The 22181-nt window shown below is 41.9% G+C and overlaps 1 protein-coding gene across 2 annotated transcripts in view; it reads left to right on the plus strand.

Annotated features, from left to right (window-relative positions):
• Nucleotides 1-15994: 15994 nt before the first annotated feature.
• The window catches only part of igsf21a (immunoglobin superfamily, member 21a), a 202053-nt gene continuing 195866 nt past the window's right edge, over nucleotides 15995-22181 (plus strand). Inside the window, exon 1 of one of the 2 annotated variants that reach the window (XM_072452172.1) lies at nucleotides 15995-16379. In XM_072452172.1, coding sequence (XP_072308273.1) covers nucleotides 16241-16379 — 139 coding nt within the window. In that variant the 5' untranslated portion in view covers nucleotides 15995-16240. The remainder of the gene's footprint in view (nucleotides 16380-22181) is intronic. The other variant, XM_072452173.1, reaches the window with a different exon arrangement.

The raw sequence follows: 22181 nt of genomic DNA on the forward strand, positions 1-22181 counted from the left end.
TTTTGGCCCTTTTGGGGTCAGGCTGGTGCCAAGACTTAGCCCTAAAAGGAGGGCTTTGATACAGGCTCGACTCAAGGGCCTTTTCCGTGGTCCTTTTGGCCCTTTTGGGGCCAGGCCGGTGCAAAGACTTAGGCAAAAAAGAAGAGATTTCATACAGGATAGACTCTGGGGCAATTTTTCTGGTCCTTTTGGCCATTTTGAGGCCAGACTAGTGGTAAGATTTAGCCCAGAAATTAGGGTTTTCATACAGGCTAGACTCTGGGGGCTCTGGCCTGGTCCTTTTTGCCCTCTTGGGGCGATGCTATTGTCCAGTCTTAGCTCAGAAAGGAGGGCTTTGATACTGGTTAGTCTGTTGGGACTCTGGCCTGGTCCTTTTGGCCCTTTTGGGGCCATGCTGGGGACAGGTCTTATCCCAAAAGGGGTTATTATACAGGTGAGACTCTGGGCGATTTCCCTGGTCCTTTTGGCCCTTTTAGGTGCAAGCTGGTACCAAGACAGTGAGAGCCAAGTTTAGTTTATGTATAAGTTTGTATGGAAATCTACAGTGTTGATATTTTGTTATAAATGTGTAATTTTATGTTTCACGGATAAGTAATTTGGTTGTTTAAATAAGCTAAATTCATTTGATTACATTTGTATAATTTATTTGTAGTTTTTGCCTACTCTGATGTAAATATGTTACTGTCACTTTAAGAGAGATAGCGCTAAGGAACACGCAAGGAAGGAGCGCAGGAGACAGCGCAAAATACGGTTTTCTTACCGTAGTATTCTATTTTTTGAGAATAGCTGTATTTGATTACTCCTGTAAGAAGTGTCACAAAACTGTGGATTTTTTTTTTACATCGGAGTCCTGTGGGAGTTATTTCTCATCAATTAAAGTACACGAATAAAACCATCGGCAAAAACAAGACTTTAGCACACACAAATACTTAATACTACTAGAAGGGGGTCTTTGATTCAGTCTAAAATATTAAGAAAGAAATCACAGGACGTACATCACGACAGTCACAAATCGACTACAGAGCGGACCAAATTCCATGCAGCCAAGCGAGGCGTGTCACGAATCATGAGTCGGATGTGTGTCCTGACCTCCGCCGAACCCCTGGGGTTCGATCAAACCCAGGTTAAGAACCACTGTTCTAGAATATTGCGCCGCTCCAGTGTGATGATAAAAAACAAAAGAGCCATCTTTAGAGACGGCCTGAAAAGACGATTCAGAGACAATTTATGCTTATTGTAACAGTGACACATAGAGAGCTCTCCTGAACACTTCTGAGGGCCCTATGACGATTAATTTCTGTGCTGTCCCATTACTTTCTCTTTCTTTCTTCAACTGAATTCTCTTAATGGCACATTGAATCGCAGTCTAAGTGTGCAGTAAAATGCCTTTAATGTTCAAATGGATCAACCAATTAACTATTGTATCTTTCAGCAAGCTATTCAAATTCTCTGAAGTGGAATCAAAATCCAGGGTGTCAGAAAACATAATTCTTTTTCTTGTTATTGTTTGCCTTTGTCGCATTACATTCTGTATCTTCAAGTGGCAGGGTGGCTGTTTACGCCAACTGTCACGCCCTTTGTTGTTCTCCCGTGCACCACTGGCACTCCACTTCCGTGTTTACCATCGCCTTAATTGGATCCATTAAATATGTCATAAATTGTCTTTAAGGCTTTGTTGATCTCATTCCAAAACTTGTGAACAACAGGACCATCCCAAAACACATGATAGTGATTTGCCTCCTCCTCTCCAACATTCTGCATTTCCCTGTGAGTAATGGGCACTTTGACAAGAGGTTATAAAGAAATGAGACACACTTTTTCCAACAGAATTCCCTCCATTTATGTGATCCCGTGGTTCTCCAGTGAGATCTACTTATACTTTCCCACTCTTCATCAGTCAGAACAATTCAAAATTGGCCAGTGAAGTTGTTAAAATGAATACAATTTATTCAGTTCACCTTTGCAACAATAATACATGTTCATAAGCCTCTGCACCTTCGAACATCTGGTGCTAATGTCCTGCCCTATTTATACCTGGGGTTTCCATTGCCTGACCTGCCAGCCCCTCCCACATTCTGTTCAAATGCGGAAGGGTCTGGAACCTGAGTCAGAGCCAATGAAGTCGTCGGACCATAATCGTCCGATCCAATCCCAGGCGGAGGTTTTAACGCGTCACTATTGATAATATATCAAGCAATTTAATATGCTATGCTATCTAACTCATAAAAATCCAAATAATATAGAAAATGTTTATATACAAATAAATTAATAAATGCCATTTAAACAAAATCCTTAAGCTTTGATTCATAATCAGTCAAAAATAATTAAACTGAATTGATATGAATCAATGACCTCAGCACAGTCAAATCAAAAGGGACCCCAAAAGCCTCCATAATGGACAATTAGTAGTGTGTGGATGTGTGTGTTGTCCAAGACCTTTGTTGGCCGTCTCCCTGCAGCCACAGAACTTCAGGGCTTGGCATTTGAACATGGCATTGGAAGATACGGCCTAATTAGTTCCCCAGGAAAGAGCAATCCATCTTCCTTAAGGAATGAACGTGTCCACTGCTCCCATTGTGGGCGGTGAACTTTAAATGAGAATGTCTTAAGCTCGGGAGGGTGTACAAGTAATAAACACATACATAAAAATACATATAAACCAATTTTCTACTCTGTTACTTTGCTGGTTGCTTATGACAAACACACTTCAAAGACCTTGAAAACATTAAATAGAATGTGGCACTTAAGTACAAAGAAGTCAATCAATATTTTTTGTCCTAACCTTGAATTTTTGGTAATAGTCGTAGAAATATTTTCATCAATAGCAAAAAAAAGCTTAGTTCAAAGTGTTTTTTACATAACTTGAAGTGGAATTAAATGTTCCTTTGACTCAGAATCATAGCTTTTTACCATCTACAAAACATAACAAAATCAAATAGTGTAGTGTCTAAATCAGACTTGGAGAAATGTATGCGTTTGTCTCCAGTAGATTAGACTACTGTAACGGCCTGCTCACGGACTTCTCCAAATGAGCAGTAAAACAGCTGCAGTACATCCAGAACGCTGCTGCTCGGGTCCTGACTAGAACCAGGAAGTACCATCACATTAGTCCTGTTCTCAGGTCTCTGCACTGGCTCCTGTGGCTCAGAGAATAGACTTCAAAGCAGCTTGGCTTATGTACAAGTCTCTCAATGACCAAGGACCAAAGTACAGCTCGGATGTATGCCATGTTAGTGGCATATGAACCATCTCGGACTCTGAGGACCTACGGGACAGGCCTTCTGCTGGTGCCCAGAGTCAGGAATAAACATGGAGAATCTGAAATAATTAAATTTGCACTTTTCGCTTTTATTAGTGTTGTGATTTCTGTATTTTCAAACACACTTGCACTTTGAATGGCCTTGTGTTGGAATTTTGCTCTTCAAATAAACTTGCCGTGCCTTTGAATTTATCTCGACCTTATGACTCAATACCAATTATAATACTGAGAGCAAAATGTACTGTCCTGTCTTGAGTTTGACATACTATAAAACAGAGAAAATCCATCTTTGTGTGCTTGTTGAGTTTCGTCATTTTCAATGACGTTAACACTATAATTTAAATTAATTTACTTGCATAATGCTAGTCCATAACTAACAGTGATATGAGTTTAATAAGGATAATTTTGTATGCTTTTGCTCAGCAGCTCTTTAATATGGAAATCACCTCCAGGCAGAAAGGCAGCCTTTTCACAAAGCATACAGTAAAAGGTTTCATACAAATACAACACTCTTTGAACTAATATGCAGAAATATTGGGATTAGTTTTCCAGCGTTAAACCTTCTTTTATACAGTGACATGAAAGTGACTTACGTGTGACGCTTTGGTATCTTTAACGACCAGTCTCGTCTGCCCCCTCCATAGATTTAGCTTTCTCTAAACTAATTGTCCCAGACAAAACTCAAGCTTTTAGTCTTAAAACTCACTCTTGATCAGTGGGTAGGTGCACTGGGCTCTTCCTGGACTTTGCAGTGACCTCAGTGCCGACTGACAATCTAACCAGTTATGGGTTCAGACTTGAGAGCATTTTGCTAAGTCAACTTGTATGTAAACAACTTGGCTAATGCTAAAACTTTGGCTAAAGAAGTATAAATGTTCTACACATTTCTCAATTCTGATTGACAATACACAGGGATGGGGAGAAAACAAAAAACAATGCTGTGCTGTACCAATTCTGTGACAAATATATATGCACAATCAAAGAAAAAATTAAGAAAAAAATTCCATAATGGTAGTGGTGAACAATAAATAAATAAATGTTTTATATAAGACGGAAATATGTGGTGGTGATTACCATGTTCACTAGGAATGACCAGTTTGAGAAAGATTTTTCTAGTTGTAGAAAAAGTCTCAGTTACCAGTGTTACGACATTTAGCCTAGGCCCACGTCACCTTACTCCCCAGTGTGTGTGTCTTCTCATAATGTACCATATTCTGCATATAATACCTGAGTCCTAGCTACGGAGTAGTGGATTCTGCTGCTGTCGACGGTGGATTGGCTCTAGGTTGCCTGCCGTCCTGGTTGGTGGTTTGCTCTCCTGCTGTGCCAATCCTGAAACTCCACTTGCCTGCGCTCCACCTGTCAAAAGTGCCACCCAGCTGCTGGTCAGGCTGGCTAAGACTCTGTGTCTGTTTCGCCTTTGGAACTGTTAAACGCGTCTCCTAGAATTTGATGCTTTGTATGAAACACTAGATTGTATTTATTGGACTAATTCTATAGATTATGTCATTGTTTGTGAACATTATTATTGTTGTTTATCAAGTTCTGCGTTTGGCTTGCACATGGAACATCTTCAAATGGACTCGGAATGGTTTCAGATGATGTTATGTCCCGGTTCGCCTGCATTCTAACCTCTGAGAGAATTGTAGTGGCGAGGCCTTTCCTGCAAGGAGGACACCACCTTGCAGGAAAGGCCAAGCTGAAACCTGGACATACCTGCAAACCAGTGATGTAGTCTACATGTTTCAAGTTGGTAAACTGTGTTTTCAAAAGTACATTTTATATACCGGCATGGGGCAGAAAACTGTGATTTTGTGCATTCTGATGAATTTTAGATGTACTTTGTGACATGGTGTGGTCTTATTTTATTCCTAGTACTTAATCACTCTTTTCATTCATACACACATACACACACACACATTATATATATATATATATATATATATATATATATATATATATATATATATATATATATATATATATATATATATATATATATATATATAGCTTCACAGCAGCTTCCCAGTCCTTGGAACAAAATACCGTCTCTTTCCCATAATTTGTTCTTGATTTATTCAGTAGAGTAGTTGTCCAGGTTATTAATGCACTGATATAGTTTAGATATTATTCCCCTTGCAAGTTCATATGGAATAAAATAGGCTATAAGATAAAAAATTAAAATAGGCTTATTATGTACACAAATTTACAGTTGAATTTACATGTGTAGTGCAGAACGTGAACAGTGCAGTGAGTAATTAAATGATGGTTAAAGTCAGTGTTTAGGAAGTGTTCATGAGTCTAACGGCAGAGGGAAAGAAACTGTTCTTATGGCGGGAGGTTCTGGTCCGGTCTATGTGAAGCACAGTCAAGTCAGTCCTTCCCCTCTTTAGGTATTAAAGATATCAGGGCTTCCTTCCAACTTGGAGGGACCTGAGCTGTTCTAAGGGCCCAGTTTAATGTTGATAAAAGCAAAGGGGTGAGTGTATGTTTTAGAGCTTTATACCACTCTGAGGTGAACCCGTTGCTCCCTGGAGATTTATAGTTTTTTAGTCTTTTGTTTGCACTTTTAATTTAAATAATTGTTATTTCGGCACCAATTTTTTCGTTTTATTCTTCGGTCATGGTAGGTAAGTTGAGTGTCCAAAAAAATATTGTATTTCTTCTTCTTTGTTTCCTGATATTTTGGTGAAAAGTTTTTTGTAAAATGATTCAAATGCTGATTATGTTATTCTGCTGTAGGGTCTCAAACTACATGTATTCAGTTTATGATTAAGGGAGATTTCTTAGCAGAAACGAGACAAGACGGGGCACCAGGGTAAAACCCAAAGAGCTAAGATACGGTCCTTAATCGCGCTCGTTAAAAAGGTCTGAAGGGTGTTTCACGATTCAGGGACTTACACATAGTCTATTCAAACAAACAATAGTCAATAACTCTTTCGTGTAGTTTATTTATCCAAAGGGCAATCAAAAACACCGGAAAAACACCGGAGCAGAAATGTGCACAGGTAAATCACAGGTGATGTTATATCAGATTTGACAGCAAATTTCATGCAGATAATGTTAAACCAGGGTTTTGCCTTTGATAATCAAACGTGTCCATGCTAATCGATATCAAAAAGGGGGAAGTGAGAAGCTAAAAGGGAGGAGGAACAGCTGAGCTCTACCCAAACCACGCCACAAAAGAACGGCACACTGAACTCGGCTTACGGTTTGTAGAGACTCGGTCCGGCTGGTCCTTGTCCGCGGACGAGATGTGGCGGCGAAGGTTCGTGAAGCGGGCGGCGGCCGTGGAGCGGTGTGCTGGCCGTGGAGCGGTGTGCTGGCCGTGGAGCGGTGTGCTGGTCGTGGAGCGGTGTGCTGGCCGTGGAGCGGTGTGCTGGCCGTGGAGCGGTGTGCTGGCCGTGGAGCGGTGTGCTGGCCGTGGAGCGGTGTGCTGGCCGTGGAGCGGTGTGCTGGCCGTGGAGCGGTGTGCTGGCCGTGGAGCGGTGTGCTGGCCGTGGAGCGGTGTGCTGGCCGTGGAGCGGTGTGCTGGCCGTGGAGCGAAGAAGGCAGCGGCGGCTGTGAGGTCCTTGGCGCCGGTGGCAACGGAGGCAATATCCGAGAGTTCCTTAGCGGTAGAACGCTTTAGCGGCGTGTTAGCTCCTCACGCGGCCTTTACTCAGATGAGAGCGTAGCGCTGATCCACGTAAACGGCGTAGATTACTTCAAAAAGAAAAGAAACGAAGTAGCAAAGAAAGTCTCTGTCCGGTTTAGCGCTTAAGCTTAGTTCCAGGTAGTTCCAGGTAGTTCCAGGTGGTTTCAGGTGGTTTCAGGTGGTTTCAGAGTCAAGGGCTGGCATGGCCTTGTCGACCACGTGACGGACGGATTTTTGTTGAGACAAAGGAAAAAGTGAAAGGCTCGTCCGTGGAGACGGCTCCCAAGAGAAAAGACAAAGGGGATGAGAAGAGAAGAGCAGAGGAAGAAAAGAGTGTTTCTAGCTTGGAGCGTCCTTTTGATACCTGGCCCACAGGGCATGCTGGGAGCGAAAGGGGCGGGCGCTACTGCGCAGATTTCCCGTTTAACATTTCCTGGTCGAGAAAATAAAGCTAGAGTAACGTAAATAATGGCAAAACATTTAAACCCTGTTTTAACATTTACACGTTAAACATTTTTGGGCAGTTTGAACACATTATTTCTTGAGGTAGATACATTTTACATCTTCTTTCACCTGTGATGGGCACTCGAGTTAAAGCATTGGGAATACGTAACACAAGGTGAAACATGCGGTGTACGGAGTTGGTTCAGACGAACTTTCATGGCATAATCACATAAAACGTGGTTTTCATTGGGGCATCCTCCTGAAAGTCACTGGGGAGAAGGTCTGTTATCACAAAAAGTCACAGCAGCTCCCTGCGGTGAGGGAGAGAGGGAGAACGAAAACCCCCAATGTTCAAAGAGAGATTTTCTGTTATGTGGCCGTGGAATGTCCATCCCCATTCCCCTACACTGCCTATCTTGTATTTAAAAAAATGCTCTCTCCGCCTGTTGTTTTCTGAGCTTCCAGGCCAGTAATTTTGTGAATTTTGAACCGCTTTCATAGTATCTTTGTTTGGTGAAGAGCATTTTTTAAACAATTTCCTGAGAGGCCAGATCATTAATCTCTCCCCTTGTCTTTTTAATTTCCTGTAGCATTTGCGCATCCTTGTTTTCGGGACTACTAATTTCTAACATAACATGGAAAATCACGTACATAACGTTTTTGCTCATACGCACGCTTTAAAGTTGAGGCCCCAGGACATTACAACACAGCCCAAAAAAACACCAGCTCAGAGGGTAAGTGGAAGGAGGAAAAACATGTCCAGAATGTGCTCTCAGTTTGTGGTTACCCCACTTGGTAAAAGCAACAAACAACAAAGGTAAAAGAGGCAAAAAACAGGTCAAAAGGGAAACAGAACCACGAACGAACGGAAGGGGGTCTTTATCCCTTATGCCTGGACTGTCTGAAAACAACAAAGGATTTTTAGCACGACATTCTGGTTTAATTTAAACCCGGCAACACTTTAAGACAAAAGCTGGTTCACCCTATGGAGAAGATGCCCACACAAAAAACAAAGCGATGCAGTGAGGAAAGTTGTAATGATGGGACACTCTATGATTGAACACTTCTGGGCGAATAAGGGATTACACTGACTACTAATTAAAACCACTTAATTCAGGCAACACAACCAAGATTTTAGATGTATTCCTATTTAACATCCTGGTTCTGTTGCCTTCCCATTTACAAACCCAAACCAAGTTGGGTTTGTAACGACATTTACCTGCAATGCAGCATCAGTTTCAGCATCAGCCTAATTTCAGAAGTCACCTAGCCCCAAACAGCTCCTTCGATTAGCTCGGGTGGGGAGGTTCATCGTGATATTTTACAACGTCTAATTACTGGAGGCTAGCATAGCACTGGCAGCAGGTACTGGGGTATTAGGAGTGAATATGCATATCAGAAAGAGCAATTTTAGGTTTATTTCCAGCCGATTACAGATTACATGAGTGCCATTCAGTGATAAAATGTGAATATATGATTGTATTTCTGTGATGTATTTTATCTGCATAATAGTGATATTTTATCTGCATCATTAGTCTAAGAGAAGAACGGGTGTGTGACAAACTGCATTTGTTTGTGAAGGGGTCGTAAAGATGGGCCAAAGGATGTTTACCCTAGGGGGGGAGTTGCACCCCCCCTTGCAGGCTTTATCTCTACGGGAAAATACCAAGTGCCTTGATGTGAGGCTGACCAATGAGAAATGTGACCCGCCTATTCCAGAATATCTAATAAAACCAACCAGCATGGGAAAAAACAGGGTGAGACGCGGGGGTGAGACGCAGGAGGGTCAGCCAGGCTCCTTACAACGGCTTGGCTGACACAGTCCCCGCGTTTTCTCCCATGCATGCCACACAAATGTCTGATGTTTCTGTGTCGTTTCATATTCGTCTTCTTTCCTCCTTTTGTACTTTGTACAAACAATGCGCCTTCCACATTCCATAGCTGCTGTTGCTAAAGGCTGGATTGTGCTTCTCCGTTAAAGCCATGCAGATCTTTCCGATGCACAGGGCAGCCACTCAGAAAAGGCTAGTGTATGCTTCTCCGTCAACTCTACGCGGAAGTGCTACACACCTCCCCACCCACCCACACAGCAGCCAATCAGTAAGCTTGCAGCTCTTGCCATGCCGCGTTCGTGCCGCGTTCCTCGTCGCCATCATCGGACTCATCACGGACGACGACAATGCGGAGTACAGAGGACTAGTGCAGGACTTTGTGGACTGGTGTCAGCAGAACCACCTCCTCATTAATGTGGGGAAGACCAAGGAGATGGTGGTGGACTTCTGCAGACGCCACCCCACTGGACCCGCACCAGTGAACATCCAGGGACGGGACATTGAGAGAGTGGACTCATACAAGTTCCTGGGTGTTCATCTGAACCACAAACTGGACTGGACTCATAACACAGACGCACTGTACAGGAAGAGCCAGAGTCGGCTCTACCTCCTGAGGAGACCCAGGTCTTTTGGAGTGACAGGGCCACTCCTGAAGACCTTCTACGACTCTGTGGTGGCATCAGCCCTCCTGTACGGTGTGGCCTGCTGGAGCAGCAGCATCACAGAGAGGGAGAGGAAGAAGCTGGACAAAGTCATCAAAAAGTCCAGCTCCGTCCTGGGCTGTGCTCTGGACTCGGTGCAGGAGGTGGGGGACAGAAGGGTTTTGGCTAAACTCACGTCTATGCTGGACCATGAGTCTCACACCCTGCAGGACACTCTGTCCGCTCTGGAGAGCAGCTTCAGTGACAGACTAATCCACCCTGTCCCTCGCTCTGTGAAGGAGAGGTTTCGAAGGGCTTTCCTTCCTGCTCCTGTCAGAATCTACAAAAGACCTGAATCTCCTCAGGAGGTAGAGCCGACTCTAGCTCTTCCTGTACAGTGCGTCTGTGCCGTGAGTCCAGTCCAGTTTGTGGTTCAGATGAACACCCAAGTACTTGTATGCGTTCACTCTCTCATTGTCCCTTCCCTGGATGTTCACTGGTGAGGGGGCTGCTGAGTGGCGTCTGTGGAAGTCTTCTCCGAGTTGATGAGGAGGTGGTTCTGCTGACAGTCCACAAAGTCCTGCTCTAGTCCTCTGTATCCGCATGTTTGGACATTACAGACTGGGAGGTTTTCAGAACTGCCACAGATAGTTTGGATGAGTACATGGACATCTCATACATTCAATTCTTTGAGGACAGCATTATACCAACACACACCAAAGTCATTTTAAATAATGACAAACCCTGGTTCAAACCAAAACTGAGGCAGTTAAGGCAGCAGAAGGAGGCAGCGCACAGGGCCGGTGGCAGAGAGCAATACAAAGACGCAAAGTATGGATTTAGCAGGGAGATTTCGAGAGCTAGATCACAGTACAATAAGCTTCTGAAGCAGCAGCCTCTATGTGGAGTGGGCTCCGGCTTCTCACCAATTACAAGCCCTGAGCCCCCCCTTCTGCAGATGTCCAAAAACTGACTCAGCAACTCAGCTCCTTTTATTGCAGATTTGACATGACATCTGCAGTCATGAAGTCATTTGAACGCCTGATCTTGCCCCACCTCAAGTCCTTCACCTCCCCCCTGCTGGACCCCCTGCAGTTCGCCTAGAAAGCCAACAGGTCTGTGGACGACGCCATCAACCACTTCATCTTTAGCGTCTGGACTCACCAGGAATCTATGCCAGGATCCTGTTTGTGGACTTCAGCTCTGCATACAACACCATCCTCCCTGCTCTGCTCCAGGACAAGCTCTCCCAGCTCAACGTGCCTGACTCCACCTGCAGGTGGATCACCGACTTCCTGACGGATCGAAGGCAGTGCGTGCGGCTGGGGAAGAATGTCTCCAACACTCGGAGCTCCACAGGGCTGTGTACTTTCTCCTCTGCTCTTCTCCTTGTACACAAACTGCTGCACCTCCAGCCAGAACTCTGATCAAGTTTGCGGATGACACCACCCTCATCGGGCTCATCTTGGATGAGGATGAGTCTTTCTACAGGAAGGAGGTGGACCGGCTGGTGTCCTGGTGCAGCGGTAACAACCTGGAGCTTAATGCCCAGAAGACAGTGGAGATGATCGTGGACTTCAGGAAAGTCACAGCCCCCCCAGCCCCCCCTCAGTAGACACAGACTCCCCCATCAACATCGGGCCATGGTTGCATGGAATGCATTGACTGTTTTTTTGTTGCTTGAAAAAAAAAAAAAAAAGTTATTTCAAAAGAAGTTGAAGCTTTTCCTTTTTACACAATAATGCGCTTCAGGGATGGAGTTAAGATTTGATTACGAATTATGGTAATGATAGTGGTAGTATAACTAATAATAATATTATGTAAATGCTATTTTTCTTGTTTTTGTTTTAGTGAATGAGTGATTTACTATTTACTGCTGTTTTCTTTTTTACTCTGTATGTATGTGTATGTATGTATGTATATGTATATGTATATATGTGAGTGTATATATATATATATATATATATATATATATATATATATATATATATCTATATATATCTATCTATATATATATATATATATATATATATATATATATATTTATGTATACTGTATGTATGTAAGTAGATATATATGTATTACCTTGGGCTTTCGTGTGTGTGTGTATATGTGCGTGTGTTTAGGGGTGTGAGTGTGTGTGTGTAGGTGGGGTATATAAAGAAATGTATGTAATGAATTTGAGGAGACCCCAGGAAGAGTAGCAACTGGTGTGCAGGAGCTAATGGGGATCTTAATAAACTAAACCCAACTAAACCACCGTATACTCCTTTCGCTTCCTCGGCACCACCATCACCCAGGATCAGCTCCCTCATCAAGAAGGCCCAGCAGAGGATGCGGCAGCTGAGGAAAGCCAAGCTGCCTGTGCAGATGATGGTGCAGTTCTACACGGCCAACATTGAGTCCATCCTCACCTCTTCCATCTCTGCAGGCCGACCCTTCTCATCCTGGACATGGACTATTTGAGCCACTCCCCTCAGGCAGGAGGCTACGGTCCATCACGACCAGAACCTCCCGCCACAAGAACAGTTTCTTTCCCTCTGCCGTTTGACTCATGAACACTTCTTAAACACTGTCACTTTAACCATAATTTAATCACTCACTGCACGGTCCACTTTCTGCGCTACATGTGTAAACTCAACTGTAAATTTGTGTACATTAAGCCTATTTGTATTCTTATGTTCTTATGTATAGCTTATTGTTATTTTTATCTCATAGTAGATTTAAATAGTTTCTCTTTTGACTTATTCGTTGTTCATTGTTTTGTGTTGCACCGAATCACCAAGACAAGTTCCTATGTTTGTGAATCCTGTTCCTTTCTGATTCTGATATATCGCGTGCACTGCCCCGTATAACCTTTCTGCAGCAATCTGCCTGATCCTGCAGCATTTGACCCGTGGGAAATCCCGTCCGCCATTGGTTCCTAGTCAGGGCCAACACAACCACGGCAGGGGCCGACACAGCCACGGCAGGGGCCGACACAACCACGGCAGGGGACGACAGCCACGGCCAGGGCCGACGGAGCCTGGCTGCTCGCCTCCTCTACAGCTCGGCCCACCAGCTAATTTACCCATCAGCCCACCGGGAAAATTCCTGTATGCCACCCACCCTGGTTTGTGAATCAAATTGTATATTTTTTATGTGTTTTTTTTTATTTTAGCTTCAGGTTGGATTTTTATTTTGTGCCCAGTGCAGATTGTCAGTGACCTTAAGAGCAGGGCACAATTGCACATATGCTCAGTTTACAGGGAACAATGCCTGATAAACCCACTGATTCTGGAAAGAAAGGTGAGACAGGGCTGTGCTTGGTCCCCCATCCTGTCCGCTTTGTACCATTGGCCAATTATATTAGACAGTCAGTATTGATAGGATTGAATGGAACATAAAATTGCCTGCTACCCAGATTATATTATATTTTACCGATAATAAATTATCTCCCTTTGACCGTTAAAAAGACCATACATTTAAATGGCAAATGGACTCTTAGATTTTTTTGGTGTGGTCCTCCATAAAGATCTTTCAACAATTTTAGAGAAAGAATAAGACTAAATCAAAGGATTTAAGCAATTAAATTGAATATTTTGCCCAAATGTCTTTATCTATTCCAGACACTTCCTCATATCCAGCTCAAAATGCTATCAAAATTATGAAAAGAAAAAGGAGCTTCGGGTTTACCTTGTCTGAAAAATATCTCATTGCTCAAATGAGAGCGTTGCTGTATTGGTGTGAAACTGAATATGAAGCTCAATGGAAAAATATTGAGAGTAATTAAATAAAATTTATTTTTGGAACACCCAAAATCACAACAGCAGTGTCCTCGGAGGGTGATAGTAATGTGCCGGGTGTTCATGTACAGGCCTTACTGGAAAATGAAAAATTATTGAGTCATTTATGATGGCTTATGATCAAAGTTTTGCATCAAACAGCGCAGATCTGAGACTTAAAGTCTGGATAACAAAAGATATAAAAGTTTTGTTTTTTTAAACCAGATTGTAAAAGATAATCTCATGAAATATGTTGAAAAAATCCTTGGAGAAACTGAACTTTTAAAGGGATTTACAAATAAGGAGTTCTTAAAAATGAAACAAAGCAATAGCCATTATGTCTCTCTGACCAAAATTATCAAGGCTTATATAGCAAAACTTTCAAGGGGAATAATATTCTAATATTTTTTTTTTGCAAAATATGTCTCCTACAGTTGGCAACATTTGCAATAAACTGTTTCAATATAGTTTCAATATATGAACAACTGACCCAAATCACTTCCATTGTCCATGAACAACTGTGCTGTCTCATTAATTCTGTGTCATTGTTCAGTGTAGCCTAAAGTCTTTGCCTCTGCCGTTGTTGGTTTGGTGTTGTTCTGGGCTCGCTGAACTTAGCTTGAACGTGATTTGCATAAAACATGCAATTAGGCAAGGTTCTGCTAAGCAAACAAATCTGTACTACTACATTTCATACTGCAACTGTGTCCATTTATTATGACAAACTGACTAAAAATACTGATGGGGCAGTATTATGACAATCCTCCCCCTTTGAACTGGACATAGATGACAAAGGTTTATTGCCATTGTCAATGAACAATATTCACAAACATAGGAACTTGCTTTGGTGATTCGGTGCAACATAAAACAATGAACAATTATAAAACAACCTATATAAGTCAAAATGAAAAACAATTAAAATTGCTATAGGATAAAAAAAAAAGTTTACAGTTAAATTTACATATGAAGTGCAGAAGTGAACAGTACAGTGGGTGATTAAATTGTGGTTAAAGCGAAAGTGTAATCAAATACAAATTCAATACAATTTCTGGTTTAGTTTCCAGATAACATGGTCTAAAACTCATTCTGTATTTACAGACAATTTAGTCTGTTTGAATCCTACAGCCCTCTTTTGGCTTTTCCCCCTCTAACAATCGCTCGCTTCCTAAATAAAGAGGCAATATCTGTTTAGTTCTTATTGATTGGTATCTATGGTACAGTAAACCAGGTAAAGTGGGCACATAAACTGTCGACACTCAGATATTAGACTCCTCCCTGATTGTGGATTATATGCCATATGGACAACAACATGTTCAGCTCTGTTGCCCCAATAAATTGCTGTTGACATTGCCATCTTGAGATCTCCAGACCTTTACTGGTGTAGAGTAGGAAATGTGTGTCTCAAGCTTAATAATATGACTCCCTCCCTTACAAAGCGCTCTTATTATTCTTTCACTTCATGCTTAGTGGCATTATACTATGCGTGTGGGTAGTGGACGAGCGCTCTAATCACTAAGCTACTAAAGCAGACAATTCTGTTTTATAATAGTCCAAAGAATATGTTCATGCTGATGGTGATCTGGTTGCAGATTTACACCTCAGTCCCTTGTCCAGTGTTTGTCCATTGTCTAAAGAGTGAATCAAACACTACATTCTGTGCCTCCTTTGGAGAAGCCATCCTAAAGCATTGTCTATTGCCAAAGGCCTTACTGGGCCACTGCAGCACAGATCAATACACAGTTTACAGCTGTGATGTATCGAGGAGGGCCGTGCACAATATAGAATCCAACTACTTTATTCAATTGAATACATTTTTAAAAAGTAGATCAAGGATATGCAGCAGGATGAAACCTTGAACAAGAGCAGATGATCTGCTGAAGGGAATATAACTTTCACCCATGAGACATTTACTTTAGTTCTCACTGCCCTTGTAAAAAAATAAAAATACAATCTGTTTAGCAAATTATTTTTTTTCAACATCTACTGGCAAAACAATATTTTATGTAAAATACCTGCTGGCCATAGTTCATTATCTTTGTTGCGGCAAAAGTGACTGGTAGAATTATATCAATTCGGTTGGTCCAGACAGATGAAAACAATGCATTGGGGACAGTTATATTTAATTGAATGGACATACTTGGTTGTTAGTGTTTGCTCGACTTGTAGCCGCCTATAGGACTGGCACGAGCTAATCTTTGGGGAAATGTGTACAAATATATTTTTACACGAACTGAAATCATATCGACTGAATCGGGGGAAATGGTCAGAACGAGATCCTCTTGATCCACGGTGGGATTAAGAAATAAAAGCGCGAGTATAATCTGGCATGACTGCGTGCGTCTGAGGGCGGAAGGAGACGCACACAAACGCACGCGCGGGGCATTCAGGAGTCGAGAGAGAGCGACGGAGGCGAGCGATCCATCCAAACCTCTCCGTTTCACCGGAGCTCTCACTGCTACGCGGCTCAGCGCATCACTGCCCTGTTCCAACCGGAGGGGAAAACGCAACTCTTTACCCCTCATTTCAGTCCGTTTTCCTCCATCTCGCTCCTTGTCTGCGTGACAGCCGCATCCACAGACAACTTGGTCCGTTTTTCTCCCGACTTCCGACTTGATCTGCATCATGAACACTTTTGGGGTCCCTCTGAAACGCGTACCGCTGGAATGGTGGGGATTACACAGCCGACACCCAGGGAACATGTAAACGCACATGGAGTTTGGGATTTATTTCGAAATATGGGAAAGATGACCGTTTTCTCGTTGTGCTTGCTCTTGTGCGCGGATCTGCTGGATTTAGCCGTGGGTAAGTCACTGTGACCCTCTTCACGAACATCCTTTTAGTGCATATTGCTTTGAACGCGGAGCCCTTTTTGCGTATATATACACAGTGCGTCTGTAATACTACTACTACTAATAACAATAATAATAAAGACAATAATCGGATGGAGGCGAGCTGTTCCGTGCCAACTTTCTCCTCCACGCCAAGCAAGTGGTTGAGGGAGAAAAACGTGCACAATGGTGGGATTTCAGTCTTGTGCGCGCTGCTGCAAAATGACAAAACGCACCACTGAATATTATAAAAAAATAATAAAAAAAAGGCCTCGTTAGTGAAGTCTGTTCTTATCTACAGCAATTTGCGTGACAGCCCCGTCCTCTCTCCGGACTCAAGTGCACCTAAGCCCGGCCGCGTCCACTTCACCATCCGCTTCTCGCTCTTTTGTTTCAACAGATTGCATAGGAGATATAAGTTCCCTGCACGTGTTTTATGTATTTGCATTTTTTTTTTTTTGGTGAATACACGTCCACCTAAAGCACTGATATAGCGCGGATGTGCGGGAGTCACGTCTGATCTCACTATCCAAACAGTGGCAGTGATGGACTCCCCGACGCAAGGCGCATTCTCCCCGTGGCTCTCGGAGGAAATCTGCTTTTCCACATGGCGCGTTCATATCTGACACGCGTGCACACGACAAGCACCAGTCAGACATGTGCACGCAACTGCTGCACTTGTAATGCTGTAGTTTGCCCCGCGCGCGCCGCGATCAGACAGTTCACGCGCGTGGCCACAGTAATAGCGGAGGATTCGGGTGTTTTTGACCTTCTCTGACCCACATTGGAAATCATTATGTCTTAGGACTTTTGCATTGCTTAGTGATCAAATGTCTGATTTGGTTGGACCGCTTCAAGGGACTGGATTTGATAGTATAGAAATGGTCACCACACAGCCTTCTATAGAGATATTAAAGAGCGTCTGCTGCTCCTTCTGTTGTACTAAGCTGGACATGCATTTGGTCATTTACTATGTGATGCCAAGTTTCCCCGGTGTGAGAGGAAGAACTGCTATAACTGCTATTACAGTATGCCAGCATTAAAGAACAAACTGGCCTTTGTATCGATGCGCTGCACTAAAATGATTGGATGAATGGGAAATACAGTTCCAAGTTTGTGATGGTAATGCAGTGTACAGTATGTGTTTGCCATATACTGTGTGGGAAAGTGTAAGATGGCACCAACGAAACCAAACTGTTATTTTGACACACAATTGGAGCCGTTTAGTCTGGAACATTGTTGGGTAAATGTCCCACTTGAAGAAGAACAGTGTAAATGGGTTTACAGCTACTCCCATTAAGTTGTTTGGTGTGCGGCAGTTGACCAAGTGTGAGATTTTACATTGATCGCAGAGTCAACAAACTGTGAACAGCAGAATTTAAACAATCAATTGTGTTTGTGCTCCTCTCACCTGCAAACACACCATTTTGGATGCCAGTGGCTGGATTGGATTTGTTTCACAATATCCATGCACAGATGAACAAAGCATTCACACGATTATGAGTGAAGAAGATGTTTCATATGAACTTCAAGAAAAGTGTCTCCCAAAGCATAGTTTTGTATGGGCAACATTTCAATAACAGTGAACATGCATGTTTGACAGCTTATACTGGTGCAACATTATTATTATCATTTGTATTATGCCAACTTGGAACTTTTTGAATTGCATGATTGTGGGATGAACATGCCAATAAGTTTTAACTGTGTCCAAAGGGATAACTTGATCTTCACCAAATGTAATCTAGTTTGTACTCTACTGCATCTTTGTCTTGCACTGCTCTCGCTCTACCCTCTTTTTTACACCTCAGTACGATCAAGGTTGCGCTCTGCACGCCACTGTCTTGGATTGTGTTCCCAAAAGGAACAGCCTTTGGTCAGCGATTCCATCTCATCTCGCTCTGCTGTAATGAAATGTCATACATTTTTATTTCCCATAACATTTCAGTCTCAGAGTGAAAATTCAATTGTATTTACCGTGTTTCTTATGCAGAACCTGGGCTGGCGCCTTGTCCAGCTTGTAGTAACAGCCTGTAATATAGTATGAATTAAGTTAGTTGTGGTTTATTTGAAGTAGAATGCTCGGTTGCTGGAGTAGTGGCTAATGATACTATAAATAAGAATAATAGACAGTAAATATGTCACTGGAGTATTGTGAGCAGTATTTACAAATGTATCTTGTTTTGTTTTCTCCTTTTTAGCCGCAATATTCTGAGAATATATGGCAATAAATCCGAAATATTGCAAAATGTCCCCAGTTTCTTTGTCAATGGCTGTGATACTAATGTCTGCACTTTCCACTCAGGGATCAAACACTTTGATTATTTAGGAAGCACATTATATCAATTTTCAAGCCTTAACCATAAAATTACAAAACACGTTTTGCAGAACCTAAAATACAATTATCAACTTAAACAGAGATCACAATTGTAATCTGCCTGTTCTACCGTCTGTCCACCTAAAGACGGCACACACTGGTCCAGGACCAGTGACCCAAGACACAAGACACACAACAGGATACACAACCGGACACACAACTGAACACAACAGAACACACAACTGAATACACAACAGAACACACAACAGGACACACAACAGGAGACACAATAGAACACACAACAGGTGACACAACAGAACACACAACAGGACACACAACAGGAGACACAACAGGAGACACAACAGAACACACAACAGGTGACACAACAGAACACACAACAGGACACACAACTGAACACAACAGAACAGACAGCTGAACACACAACAGAACACACAACAGGACATACAACTGAACACACAACAGAACAGACAACTGAACACACAACAGAACAGACAGCTGAACACACAACAGAACAGACAGCTGAACACACAACAGGACACACAACAGGAGACACAACAGAACACACAACAGGACACAGTGTGAACAATTACACTACAAGTTTGTTTTTATTTTGTTATTAATAATTTAGCTTTTCTCCAAAGGCAATTTTATTTGTTGACCTCTATTTTTATGTGTCTTTGTGAAATTCAAATATAGGCAACATGTAAAGAAAATAACACTACTACTAAGATGTTGCATTTGCTAATATCTTATTCAATTCATAAGTTTATGAATAGCGTTTATCCAGTAAGTTCTATCCTAATTTTGCTGTGTGGTCAAGTCAGCATTTCCGTGTAATAAACGCTACATTCTGATGACCCAAAGAGCAAAAATACTGAAAGGACAAATTCAGAGCTCAAGATATTTTCTTTAGATTAGAAGAAGTCATTATAAGTCTTCAAAGCCCCACTTGAAATGACACAGAATCAAACAGTATCTTTTGGGGAAGATTTCAGTTTGATATTTCCAGTCATCTCATCTTAAACCACTCTTACCTTAAAAAAGTGAAAGTACATCTTGAGCTGTATCTCATTACTCTTTACTCTCACTTTTTTGTGCGGCCTAAGAATATATCTCCTATACAGATGTGTCCCCACCTCTTTTTAATAAATCTAGTATTATTGATATTAAGTATGGCAAGGGAAATGTATTTGTACAGCACAATTTGTACACAAGGCAATTCAAAGTGCTTCACACAGCAGGGAAAAAATGCATTAAAATCACAAAGACATGACAGAAATCACAAAACCTTCCTTTCTATTCATTCAATTCAACAATTTTGCTGATATGAGTCATACATTTTGTCCGTGCTTAGCAATCCGCCAGATGGAAAACACAATCTATTGGATCACAGACACTTCAGACACTGTTTCCCATATTTAAGACATTCTTTCCCACCTCAAGTACTGGAGTGTATGTATCACTATGTGTATCACTATATATGTGAAATAATGTGTCTAAAAGGTTTCAAAAACTAATGTGAATCAATGTAAGAAATTCATTGGAAATAAGAGAACTACAAAAAGAGAATTAGGGATTTCACTGTTGTTTTGGTCTTGGTGTCAATAATTGTTTATACCGCATACAAATTCTCATGTTTCTTCTCATGATAATTGTAACATCACTATTTAATTTTGTGACATCCGTAAAATAAGAGGTATTTGTTGGTGAGTAGTTACCTTCACCTGCGTGTTTGTTGTGAGCTATGAGTAAGATAGGAGAGTATACACGGTCAGTATCAATGAGACATTACTTACCAATTCTGTAGTACCAATTCTGTAGTACTTTACAGAATTGGTACAAATCTGATACCCAACAGTGTTACTAGTGTAGCAGTAGATTTCCACACCACATATTTGAAGACAAATTTAACCAGCGCGAGATCTCTGTTAGATCTAATGGTTTCCTGTGTGCCGAGCCTCTCTCCTCGTACTCCTAAGATGTGCACATCAGATATCAGAGAGATCAGCTGAAGCGTGGAGAGAAGGTTCTGCCTCTCCATAACTGTAATCAACAGCACTAGCGCTCTCCAGTTATATAAAGAGATTATGCATAGATTAGAAGCAGCGTTATTGTTTGTCCAGGCTTTATTTGTGTGGTCAGTCACTGTGAAGGACTTTTCTTGGCACAGTTTTTTGTGGCTTATGCAGTACTATTAAGCACGGTACATTTCCAGCGGTTTCTTAGCGACGAACATTTCATTGATATGGTGACAAAAATGTGATTTAAATGTGCTGCTCAAACGTGATCAGGTGGGAAGGTTAGGAAAGAGCTACTGTATCATTTCTTCTCAATACATTTCATGTCACAATTCAATGTCACAAACACTGAGAGATGCCTTTTTCTTTTAGAATAATAGTGGCAAAACATCTAATGTCTGGTGCCGCCAATATTATAATCTCAAATTTAAGTATATGTGATTTCTTGCTTTTTCAAACGCTTGACCTTTTTTCTTATGCTGCATTTGAACAATCGCTATTCTTCATTTAAACATTCTGAGTTCTTTTCTACTGTACAATTGTAGCTATAGTGCATTTTGCCTCATAATTATTAAGTCTGGTCAATTTTGGAGCAGGGATCCCATCGAATGTGGGCGACCTACTGGAAATTACAGCTTTTGTTGGAGCGTTTTCAGGCCAGTGCACGGAAAATCAAATGTTTTGTCTGGGTTTGAAAGGTCAAATACTTAAAACTGTGTTGATATTTGTTGTATGTAGTTTGTCACATGTTTGTATTCATTCATACATTCTTCTCCGTAGCTTCTCATTCTTCTAGCTGATTGGGATTGCTGGTGAAGCGTTGCTCTATCCTCTCATCTCTGGTACTTCAAACCAATTTTTACTAATTGAGCCACTCCAATGATTTTTATAAATGTCTGCTTTTTGGTTTCTTACCCGTTGACCCACAAACTCCGTGGTGCAGTGCATGTGCTCCTTTTGCTGAGCTCTCTTCGTGTCGCTACTCAAGGGCTGCGAACAAACCGATCATTGTCTTGGACCCTTCAAAATCATTGGAATTTGGGATAAACTCTGTGTGAGAAAATAATAATGATAAATACCTCAAATCCCCTGCTAGTGCTAGTGCATGCAGTGATTAGAAAAGACAAGTAAAGGCTCGGAGGCAGGAAGCTCAAATGCGGCACTAACTTCCCGTTTTTTTATCCCTGCGGTCCTCGGCACACAGACTTGAGCCATATCACTCATGTCTACTTGTGCGTAGGAGTCAGAAGAAACTGACTGTCTTCAGCCGCCGGCACTTTGCTGAAATAGGAAAATGAATCAAGAAAGTATGCGTTTTTACAGTAAAAAGGTCCCAGATGAATACAGTGCAGCAAAGCATTATGATTATGTGTGAAACTGGCAGGAATGAAACATGCATCTGTTTAATTATGCGTTTAATCGT

Source organism: Eucyclogobius newberryi, unplaced genomic scaffold (genome assembly GCF_026437365.1).
Source record: "Eucyclogobius newberryi isolate DKJ021-1_F unplaced genomic scaffold, fEucNew1.0.hap1 SCAF_19, whole genome shotgun sequence".
In the NCBI taxonomy this organism is placed as follows: domain Eukaryota; kingdom Metazoa; phylum Chordata; class Actinopteri; order Gobiiformes; family Gobiidae; genus Eucyclogobius; species Eucyclogobius newberryi.